Below are 12,379 nucleotides of genomic sequence, written 5' to 3' on the forward strand. Positions count from 1 at the left end.
GTATTGAACAGGAGGATTGAATAAAGACTTATAACTGTATAATGCAGCACTGTCATCAATACAAAGATGAAGCTAATATTATGTAATAAGCATTATGTTGGAATATTTCAGACATTCAAGCTTGAAGGGTTGAGAGACAGTACTATTATAAGACAGCAACAAAGTACACATTCAGCATGGTGACTGTCACAAACTGAGCATAGACATAGGCTAATACATATTATGATCAATACAAATTTTTTGTTACTTATATGGTAATGCTTTTAAGACCAGTGAAAATGTTAAACAGACTTTGAAAATTTATAACAGAGTCGAAAGTGAAAAGAAGTGTCTTCAGATACTACCAAAAACAAAACAAAAAATTTTTTTGAAAAGGATGAGATTTAAGTTGTTGTAAGATTTCTTCATGAAATTTTCAACTCCAGATAGTGATCACAACAAGAAAAAAGAAGAGACTTTTGAGAGGGATAATGCTTGGAGGAGAACAGCTTAGGAAGGTAGAGAGTTTCAGGTACCTGGGAAGTATTACAGAGAAAAGAGGAAGGAAATAAGGAAATAATCGAACATGGAAGACAAGTAGGACTATTCCTGAAAAGTGTCAGAAGCCTGGTTTGGAGCAAGGATGTGTCTCAGAGAAACAAAAGAGTGATATGCAGGACGTACTATGTACCTATGTACCTATTCTGTCATATGCAGCAGAAACTTTGGTAATGAGGCAGAGAGCCGTGACTAGGATACAAACAAGTGAAATGAAATTTCTGAGAAACAGGATAGTAGAGACAAGAATAGGTACGACGAAAAATGAGAAGTTTAGAGATACAGTAAAAGAAGAGTCACTACAGAACAGGTCCGACTCGTTGGCTGAATGGTCAGCGTACTGGCCTTCGGTTCAGAGGGTCTCGGGTTCGATTCCCGGCCGGGTCGGGGATTTTAACCTTAATTGGTTAATTCCAATGGCCCGGGGGCTGGGTGTATGTGTTGTCTTCATCATCATTTCATCCTCATCACGACGTGCAGGTCACCTACGGGTGTCAAATAGAAAGACCTGCACCTGGCGAGTCGAACCCGTCCTGGGATATCCCGGCACTAAAAGCCATACGCCATTTCATTTTACTACAGAACAGGATAGAGGCATCTAGGCTTAGATTGTATGGACACATGAAGATAATTATTTATTTATTTATTTCATGCCTTCATTTGTGGCGAAGTTAAGGCTCACGACCCTCACTTACACTTAACCACATATCTAATAAACTTTATAAAACAGAATAATGAAATAATATAACAAAATATAAATCCTAACCTCATTCATTCTTCCATTCATACTGCCATTCATACAAGCTGGTTATACATTTAACAGGTAATCTCGGCAAGACCGCTTGAAAGAAGTTAAGGAAGTGCAATTCCTAACACTAACTGGAAGGGAATTCCATAGCCTTGCACCAGACACTTGAAAGGAGCGGTTAAATGAAGATGAGCGATGTACAGGAATTGAGAGTGTAGTAGTCGATCGTGTGTTGTGTTCATGAGAGGAGGAGAGTAAATTAAACTTTGAGGATAAATACTGGGGTTTAGATTCATTCAGGAGACGAAATATGAGAATAGCAACGTGAAGATGTCGTAGTTTATCGATTTTTAACCAGGAGAGTTCATAATGACAGAGGAAAGGATACCGAAGAGGATGCATGAACTGGAGATAACAGGAAAACGACCAAGAGGAAGACCATGAGGTAGGTGGGTAAAAGGAGTAGAGGACTGGGCAAGAAAATGAAGAGGAAGAAGTAGTGGGAAGACAAGAGGAGATGGAGAGACTTATGTTCCAAGCAGACCTGGTCAACAGCTTGAAACTGCATATGATGATTATGACAGGCCATTTTGAATGTGATATGCTAATATTATGGCAGGATCTTAGCGAGTGTTGCTGAGTTATGTTAAGATTATGATGAGAGAGATTATTTAATATTTTAAACATACTGTAGACACTAGCAGAAGTTTTGATAGCGTAGGAAGAAAGCCAGACAGTAGCGGTGATTGGTAATTACAAGGGGGAGGCAAAACGTGTAGAGACAACAAAAAGTACCCAGGTTTGTCAAATACAGCAGGTGGGGGGGTTATATACATTAAAACTGAAGGAAAAAAGTTATAAAGTGGGAAGTAGGAAGTTTTTTTATGCTTTCTGAGTGAATTTTGACAGAGAGGTAAAGGTTGACAGTTTACCAACTTAAGTGCGGTAATTTTTTTTGAGATTTAGATTCAATAAACTACAATAAAACTTTCACCAAAGTAACAATAATTACACATGGATTACAATTAAATAGAATTACGGTGTGTTTATACAATTAAAAATCATTTAGTATTTGACTACACACTAAGAAACTAACGGACACTAAAAGAGACTGCCAGACTGACGAATGCACGCGGCAAGAGGGTGAATCATACCTCAATGTCCATGACCTTGGCAAAACAGTATACCCTTGCTACCCTTCCTCACAGCACATGCAAAGTCTCCACTACTTGCAGTGGCGCTATACAAATTGGTTAGCTGCTATGAATGACATTTTGGGCATATTTCTGCTAATAATTTTGTTAATAATTAAAGAAAATTAAAGAAAGAATTAGCTGAAGAGACAACAGGGGTTCTACAAATTGTTTTTTTAATAATTCCTATGATTCCTAGTTTCAGCAGCTAAAATGGAATTAAAATGTAATGTTTTCTCCACAAAGTAGGGGGCAACTGCCCCCCCCCCCCAAATTCGCCTCTACTGAAGCCAGACATGATATAAGGAAAGGAAGACTACGAACATGGGACAAACTCACTCTCAAGTTCTAACCCTGTGCAGTTTCAGGCCCTGTAGCATAAGAGTTAGCACTATTAGCTGCTGTCCTCAGAGGCCCGGGTTTAATTCCCGGTACTGCCAGAAACTTACGATTGGCAGGAGACTTGGTATGTGCTTAGAAAGGTACCTACACTAGGGGTGTGCATGAAAAGAGCTGCACCACCTCCTTCAGGATAAGGATACAAATTTACATTTTCAATAATAATAAATTCTATTGTGCACAATGTGCAAAATTTGCATATTACATCAAGTAAATTACAATTCACTCAAGGAGAACTTTGTTCAGAGCAAAATTGATTCAGAGAGACTGTTCTCTTCTTGCACTTCATTACGTGATATGTATCACACTGTTCATTGCACAATACACATACGGATGATATGGCACTAGCCGCTGATAACATATAAGATTTGCAAAACGGAATGGAGCTTACCACACAATGGGTGGACGACAACGAGCTAAGGATGAATCTAAAGAAGACAGAATTAATGGTATTAAGGAGAGGAGGACGCTTATCAAAAAGGGACTACATTGAATGTGGGGGACATACATTAACACCGAAAAACCAGTTCACATATATAGGGATCACACTACAAGTCTCCAGGACGACCTTGTCAGTACACATAAAGAAGAGACTAGTTGCTGCACTTAGAAGCATAAGTGAAATCAAACATCTGCAAAGAATGTTACTGGAGACGGCCATGAAACTTTTCCAAGTCAAAGTGCTACCAATGCTCACAGACGGTTTAGAAGTAATATGGGAGTACCTATCACGTAAACAGCTATGAGAATTGGAAAGCATGAAACCGAGATACCTTAAGAGGGTCCTAGGGGTATCTAAATTCACCCGATCCCGGTATGTATATGTGTTAGCCCAGGAAACCTTCTTGATAGAGGATTTAAGACTACAAATGCCTCTATAGCAAACTCCGGCATACGATGAACTGTTACGAGAACTACAAGAGAAAAGGGACTCGATCGAGGAAAGATTTTACAGTACAGACGCGCTGATAAATAAGGATTAGATGAAAGAGGAATATGAGTTGAGACATTTGGTGACACACCTTGCAATACTCGGCTTTCACCACCGTATCTATGCCAAGAAATTTACATTTTTCTGTGTAAGAGCATACACAAGCTATAGAAATGGTGCAAGCAGAATACAACAAGTGTGTCAGCAGCATACAGAATCCATTTGGAAAGTGCTTTTGCCTTTTTTCTTTCTAATTGTTATAGACGAAATTGTAAAGGAGACAAAGGAAGCATGTGGAAATAGGGAGATGAAGTTATAACTATTTGCACACAATCTTGTAGTCTGGAGAACAAAGAGCAAAGAAGTACAAGCACTGAATAAGAAAATTGAAAAGTATGGTATGAAAATCAACACAGAGAAAAGTAAGACCATGGTGATATCAAGAGGAGAAAAACAAGGGAAAGGAATTGTGAAAATTGATGGTCAAAGCCTTGACATTGTTGACAGTTTCAAATACTTAGGGAGTGAAAGGCTGGACATAGAGATTAGTAAGAGGGTGCAACAGGGCAATGCAATCTACCAGAGTGAAAGAAACCTTGCCTGAAATAAGAAACTACCAAGGAAGTGTAAAGAGATACTTACAAAATGTATCATATACCCATACTGACTTATGTGGCTGAGACCTGGAGAGTGACAAGTAGGAAGGTGAGTAGAATTCAAGGCAGCGAAATGAAATACCTAAGAAGTATGATAGGAGAGACAAGGAAGGACAGCTTGAGAAACAAAGATGTGAGAAAGAAAGTCAGAATGGAAAACCTAAATGAGAGAATTGATAGGAGTAAACTAATATGGTCTGCACATGTAGAGAGGATGGAGGAGGAAAGAATACCAAAACAGATGATGGTAATAATAATCGTATGGCCTCAGCCACCATGTGCAAACATTTCAATTTGACGTCATCTGGCTGGCTGTTCATCTATTTCAACGTTTTGTTTCACTCTAGACCTATTAGATGGCAAACCAAGTAAATCAAAACTCTCTTAAGAATTTTCTCGGGTAAACACCAAGAGGAGTGCAAGAAGAAGAAACGTGGACTGGGACAAAGTGATGGAAGAGGAATGGTAGAAGGAAAGAGGAAAGTGGAGAAGTGCCATAAATGCCCCAACCCAGCAGGAACTGGATAAGGGGAAACTAGGATGATGATGACGATGAAGAGTGTGGTGACATCACGATACAAAAGCATAACCACAGCAAAATTAATCCGTTATTAATACCTTGAAATGGAATTATGACTCCATCTGGCCCTGTCATTGGATCCATGTCCAACAGGAGAGAGATGATGATGACTCGGGACAGGTCCTTTCTCAGCAGAACCCAGCTGAAGACGTAGCCATCAGAGCCCACGGAAAAGAAGTTCATTTCCTCTTCAGGAGTGTCCGGACCCCATTTTACCTTCACAGAATAATAAATGTTGAGTAACACTGAAGTTGTTAGCCAGCTTAGGGGATCACAAGTGGAGAGTCAGACCTTGCTGAGGCTAGAGAGCTAAGAACATGACAAGGAACTAATTATAGGATTTATTTCATGGCTAACGAGGAAACTGAGGAGGCTGGAGGTGTGCTTCTCAGAAATTGAAACGGTTTTGGCCCTGATTGATTTTATGAGCCGTTTTCAATTGTTAAAGTTTGGAGTGGTCGGCTCTTCCCACAAACCCTGTTGTTGTGTTAGCCCAATTACGACGAATGTAATCATTACGAGTAATCCAATTACTCAATTTTGGTTTTAAGAGATGATTACCATCTTCCAATACTTTCTAATAGCTGATCTATGATTACATTAACTTAGGTTATCGTCTATTTTGGACTTAGCTTAACATCTAATTAGTACATGTTTTGTCCCAATTTGCAGGATAGCTTCTGCTAAAAAGTGTGCAATACAAAAGCTGACACAGACAATAAAACATTGGGTAATTTAAAATTGAATAAACAGACAGGCACACACAAAGCAAGCCCAATGGGACCAGCGGGGAAACTCCTAAGTACACTTTATTATTGAAGGATAACACTACGTTACAACCAAACTTCAACTACAGTTTAAAGGAATTTTCCCCCTGTCCAAAGAGAAACTAAAATTCATAAGAACTTTAGTAATGAAAACCTACAACCTGTTTTCCAGTCTTTGACCGGGTCAGGGATGTAATGAATGAAAAATATATAGGCTGTTATTACAATGGGGTTGCCACTCCCAAGGTGATTTATTAATGAGTGATAAATACTATGAAATGATAATGCAGAGTATTGCTGGAATGAAAGATGACAGGGAAAACTGGAGTACCCAGAGAAAAACCTGTCCCGCCTCCACTTTGTCCAGCACAAATCTCACATGGAGTGACCGGGATTTGAACCACGGTATTCAGCGGTGAGAGGCCGACGCGCTGCCGTCTAAGCCACAGAGGCTCAAGAACTTTAGTAAACAGCATTAACTTTACATAACCATAAATATCAATCCAATTACAATGCAGTATTAATGACAATAACAAATTGGTCTTAGAAGAGGAAGAAAAGAAGACAACATTCAACAAAATGTTTCATTAGTGCACGTTATTCTTCATAGATTGGAATGTTACCATACTTTCTGAAGTATCACCAAAAATTTTACTAGTGTTGAACGTATTTTGATCAATTTTAAATTACCCAATGTTTTATTGTCTCAGTCAATTTTTGTATTGCATGCTTTTTACCTCAAGTTGTCCCACAAATTGGGATGAAACATGTACTAATTAGACGATAAGCTAAGTTCATGTAATAATAGATTAGCCATTAAAAAGTACTGGAAGATGGAAATCATCTCTTAAAACCAAAGTTGAGTTCAATGCCATTACGGAACCCCAAAATGAAATTTATAAATTGTAATCCAATAACTTTTATTCAAGAATTCTGCTCTTCATGTTCCGGTTACTCCAAGTATGGCTTAACTGTTATATTCCATGACTTAACCAATAGAAATACACAACCTAGCCAACAGATAGCAACGAAAGTCAGAAAAGTATAAAGTGCACTGTCGGCAGTCCTAAGGATGATTTTCCGCTGTTTTTTGTTTAAACAAGTAGTAAATAAACAGTGATTCCATCAATTACTCTCAGCTGAGAGACTACGAGAACTCTCACAGCCCATCAGCAGTGTGTTAAGATGTTGATTCACCCACACAGCAAATAGACTAGAGGCAAAAAATTAAATACTTACAAAACTAATAATAAATTGATGTCTCGCGGGTGGACCTTGCTATTTTCATTTATTTAGCATAGGGCTCTTAGTGACCTGGTGCGGGTCTTTCTGCCTGATGCCCATCAGTACATATGAGTGTAAGATGATGATAATGATGGGATATGGAGAGGGTGAAACACGGTGTAGGCACCTAGCCTACTCCTGTCGAATAACACCAAATCCCAATCTGATGGACGAATTGACATCAACAGCGTCATATACCTCGCAGAGAATTTTGGAATTAAATCCAGGCTTTTGGCATGCAATCTAGTGATTATAATAATTATCCATCACCACCTCTCCTACCCTGCTGGCGAATATTCTGATGGTGAAAATGTTTTTCGACCAACAGGACTCAAACTGGCTAACCATGGTGTCAAACCATAAAGACTTGATGTTAGGATATGAACTGAGATGAAGCTTGTTAGTGAGCTTACCCCTGTGGATGGGGGCAGTAGAATAACACCAGCGGTATACTCTGCCTGTCATAAGAGGTGACTAAAAGGGGCCCCAAGGCTTTCAACTTGAGCGCGTGGGTTGGCGATGATGAGGCCCTCAGCTGAGTCCTGGCGTTTCTTCCACTTACTTGTGCCAGGCTCCTCACTTTCATCTACCCTATCCGACCTTCCTTGATCAACTCTTGTTCTTTGAAAGGTATTAGAGCACTCGAAGCCTAGGGAGTCTCATTTTCCTGCCCTTCGTGGTCCTTGTCTTTCTTTGGCCAATACCTTCATTTTTTGAAGTGTTGGACCCCTTCCATTTTTTCCCTCTGATTAGTGTTATACAGAGGATAGTTGCCTAGTTGTACTTCCTCTTAAAACAATAAACACCACCACCACCTAAATGATCACTGCCACTAGGCATGCACCTTGCTATGGTAATACAGTAGAAGATACAGCCGGTGACTCAACACTGATTGTTTGGTGGTGGGAAGTAAACCGACACCCTGAGAGTGCCAATATCTTGGGAGGGTGATGCCTCTGAAACCCAGTAGGTAGAGTATGCACCCATGGTTAGGGGCAGCCTTTTAGATCCCATGGAGGGAATGACAACTTGGCAATGAAAACTTTGTTCCAGAATCAACAAGAGAAGGCTGCAAACTGTTGTTGATTCACTTCAGTTTTTATTATTTTTAAAATCTACAATTAATAAACATAATGTTGGTTCTGTATTGAAAAAAAAATGAAACGGCGTATGGCTTTTAGTGCCGAGAGTGTCCGAGGACAAGTTCAGCTCGCCAGATGCAGGTCTTTTGATTTGACACCCGTAGGCGACCTGCACGCCGTGATGAGGAAGAAATGACGATGAAGACGACACATACATCCAGCCCCCGTGTCGGCGAAATTAACCAATTATGGTTAAAATTCTCGACCCTGCCGGGAATCAAACCCGGGACCCCTGTGACCAAAGGCCAGCACGCTAACCATTTAGCCATGGAGCTACACGGTTCTGTACTGACTTTGAATAACAAAAATAATGTATTTTTATTGATCAAAATAATAACTGACTGAACAGGACACAAGCTACTGGAAATAATGCCAGACTCACCTGAAGACCAGCAATTACAAGCATCTTGTAAAGAGTGTGGAGGTGATGATGACGGCCAGAGTTACTGTGAAATGTGGCCAACTACTTTCAACATTGTGCTGATACAGCAAACTCATGATTATCTGGGTGCGGATTATCTCTAGATAGTTCGGTGATTTAAAAAAAATAAAAACTGAAGTGAAGTACTGTATTCTGTTATAATTAGATCAAATGTTTCAGTTTAGAATTTACTATTGTGAATATGACACATGTTCTACCACTGGAAAATGCTGTGGACACCACTCCCACTGTCCGTCATCCCTGGAAATACTTTTCATTGTTTCCCATTTTATCTTCAGGTGAATGCTTTTACTCTAACCTCGTAACATGGCCGCGGCCTACTTCCTGCCTATATCTTTGACAAACCATTTCCCTAGGAGCTAAATGTAGGTACGGTACTTTCAAACACCCCTGAAACTGAAAAGAAAAATATTCAAGTTTTCTTCAGAATTCTTGCTCTGTGTTGATATGATGTGAAAGCATACTCTTAAACATCGCCAGGAGGAATGCATTGTCGATCGTACTTTTCTAGCCGCTGCAGACAGATCTCAACAATAGCCTCTAAAAGGAATAATTTGAGTATTGACATGTATCACATTTCTTGTTGTAAATGTAAAAGTGAAGCAGAAAAAATGTGGACGATTATTTCCCGAAAGTGAACTGAAAGAAAGTCATGCAGAATACAGTGTGTTTTTAAATGTAATTTTGTAAATAAGTGGTCATTTTCCTGTAAATGTAACTTAACTCATTGAGCCATGGAACTGTTCCATTGTCTCGCTTTACTATGTAATTCAACTTTCCCTCAAGAGATTGCAGACTAGTCGCATTTGAGATTTGTGTAGGGACTCTTCCTCCCCAATGTTACATGCTTTATGCTAATATATATTGATAGTGTGCTTGGTAATATTAGTTTGAAGTGGGCTATCTCTAGACTTAGCGATTCGCTTGTAAACAAGATGGCTGCCAGTAAATGACTGAAAGTTACCGATATATAACTTCTTTTAGAAAGTAATGATTTTTCAGCAGCAGCAGCAGCAGCAGCAGCAGCAGCAGCAGCAGCAGCAGCAGCAGCAGCAGCAGCAGCAGTAGTAGTAGTAGTAGTAGTAGTAGTAGTCCTGATGAACAAATAGATGTGGAAATCAAAGAGGAAGTGGGAGGAGATGACCAGGTCACAGCTCAGCGGGCGGAGTGAGCATGGACCTGTGATGCTAATAAAATAAAATGGATTTAATGTATTCCTTGTTCTGCATTTCTTGGCTAGAATGCCATTTATTTTTTTCAAGTATATTTAAATCTTTAATGCTCTTGTAAATAAATTTCTTATCATGTGAAGCGTCACTATATTTCCTTCAAAATAATCCCAGTACCAATGCAGTTTCAATCCAACAAATAAGCAGGACTCAATGGGTTAAAAGCTCTTCAGGCTGTTGGACACACAGATTAAATATAAAATATATTATACTACAATATACCTGCAAAGAAAGTTATTTAACAAGGGGTCGGGTATGAGCTGAGGAGTTAACGAGATGAAATGAATGACGTGATATCAATACGATAGCAGGAAGGTAGAGGGTGAAACCTGGTGCCGCGACATAGCCTGCTCCTGTCAAATAGCATCAAGGGGTCTGCTCAAGGCTTAACGTCTCCATCCGACGGACGTATCACCATCAACAGCATCATATGCCCTCACTCGATATGAGCACTGCGGAGAGGTTTGGAATTTAATCCAGGCTTTTGGCACACAATCTAGCGATTAGAAATTGTATACCACTACCTCTCCTGCCCTGCCGGCCAACCGCAGTGTCAGAATGTTTAGACTTCAACACCTTAACGATCATGGCCACCAGGCGGGCTAAGTGAAGTACTATATTCTGTTATAATCAGAATAAATGTTATAGTTGAGAATGCACTATTGTGGACACCATTCCCACCATCAGTCGTCCTTGAAATATTTTCTGTTGTTTCTCATTTTATCTTGAAGTGGATACTTTGACTCTAACCTCGTAACTTGTCCGCGGCCAATTTCTTGTCTGTATCTTTGCCAAACCATTTCCCTAGGAGCTAAATGTAGGTATTTTCAAACACCTCTAAAACTAAAAATAAAGAAAAAGATTCAAGTTTTCTTCTTGGACATTCCCTTCAGAATTCTTACTCTTTGTTGTTATGATGTGAAAGCATACTCTCAAACATTGCTAGGAGGAATGCATTGTCAATCGTACTCTTCTAGCCACCGGACGAGTTGGCCGTGCGGTTAGGGGTGCGCAACTGTCAGCTTGCATCCGGCAGATAGTGGGTTCGAGTCCCACTGTCCACAGCCCTGAAGATGATTTTCCATGGTTTCCCATTTTCACACCAGGCTGGGGTTGTACCTTAATTAAAGCCATGATCACTTCCTTCCCATTCCTAAGCCTTTCCTATCCCATCGTTGCCATAAGACCTATCTGTGTCGGTGTGAAGTAAAGCAAGTTGTAAAAAAGAAAACTTTTCTAGCTCCTCCAGACAGATCTCACTAATAGCCTCTAAAAGGAATAATTGACAATGAGTGTTAACCTGTATCACATTTCTTGTTGTGAATGTAAAAGCGAAACAGAAAAAACTGGGATGATGTTTTTCCTGAAAGTGAACAGAAAGAAAGTCATATGAAATACAGTGTGTTTTTAAATGTAATTTTGTAAATAAGTTGTCAGTTTCTGGTAAGTCTGGGCTCCCAAATATGATACATAACATATTTTGTATATACAGTAAATTTACAGTTTCCAGTAAGAATGTGTGCCTTTTGGATTACCCTTGTTTTTTGGTTATCTGTACATTAACCTGGATAAGAGAGAGTTTGCTGCATCTAGCAACGAAATCAGACTGTACCTGTGGCTGAGTTTACATCATTTTGTCCAGTGACACAGAGTGAGGAACCAAAGATTTCCAGCGTACCAACAAGAACAACATGAAGTGCCAACATTTTTGGCCATCTTTCAAAAATCTATTACCTCAGCCAAGATCGATCCTACCAACTTGAGACACTAAAGGTACATTTTCGTAGAAGCAACTCCAGCGATAGCTGCTCAGTGATCATCGTTGGCACAAGATGTTGAGGTTTTTTCCTGTGTGCTTCTTCCCGCAGTTTATCAGTAGATAATTCTTTTACACAATCAGTGGTTTAGTGAATTTTATGATGAGCTTGAAAAAAAAAAAAATTATAAAAAAAAAAAAAAAAATAATAATAATAATAATAATAATAATAATAATAATAATGATGGCATGTAGCCTCTGGAGTGGCCTGGTGCAGGTTTTTTGGTTTGACTCCCGTACGCGACCTGCGTGTCGTGATGAGGATGAAATGATGAAGACGACACATACACCCAGTCCCCGTGTCAGGGGAATTAACCAATTACGGTTACAATTCCCGACCCTGCCGGGAATCGAACCCGCTGCTTGCACTCTGCAACTGGCAAAGGGAGAACATGCTGAATACAAAGAAACGTTAGTGACTGAGATTATGACTGTTCCTCAGCAGGTGTCTATAGATGCTCAATGATTATCGTGTGCAGGAAAATGATAACATACAAACTCAGAAGAGGAGTCATCTACGATGATCACTAAGTGACTATCGCAGAGTGATTATTGCTGAAGACGCTTCTAGGAAAACGTACCTTAATACTGATCCACCACAACAGCTACAAACAGTGTGGAAACAAGGTACAGTGCATTATCTGCAGTCAACTGA

The 12,379-nt window shown here is 39.6% G+C and overlaps 1 protein-coding gene across 1 annotated transcript in view; it reads right to left on the bottom strand.

Moving 5' to 3' along the window:
* Positions 1-12,379, bottom strand: part of LOC136885671 (dynein intermediate chain 2, ciliary) — a 126,252-nt gene that overhangs the window by 36,196 nt on the left and 77,677 nt on the right. Inside the window, exon 9 of the mRNA XM_068230301.1 lies at positions 5,083-5,260. Coding sequence (XP_068086402.1) covers positions 5,083-5,260 — 178 coding nt within the window. The remainder of the gene's footprint in view (positions 1-5,082; positions 5,261-12,379) is intronic.

Source organism: Anabrus simplex, chromosome 14 (genome assembly GCF_040414725.1).
Source record: "Anabrus simplex isolate iqAnaSimp1 chromosome 14, ASM4041472v1, whole genome shotgun sequence".
Taxonomy (NCBI): Eukaryota; Metazoa; Arthropoda; class Insecta; order Orthoptera; family Tettigoniidae; genus Anabrus; species Anabrus simplex.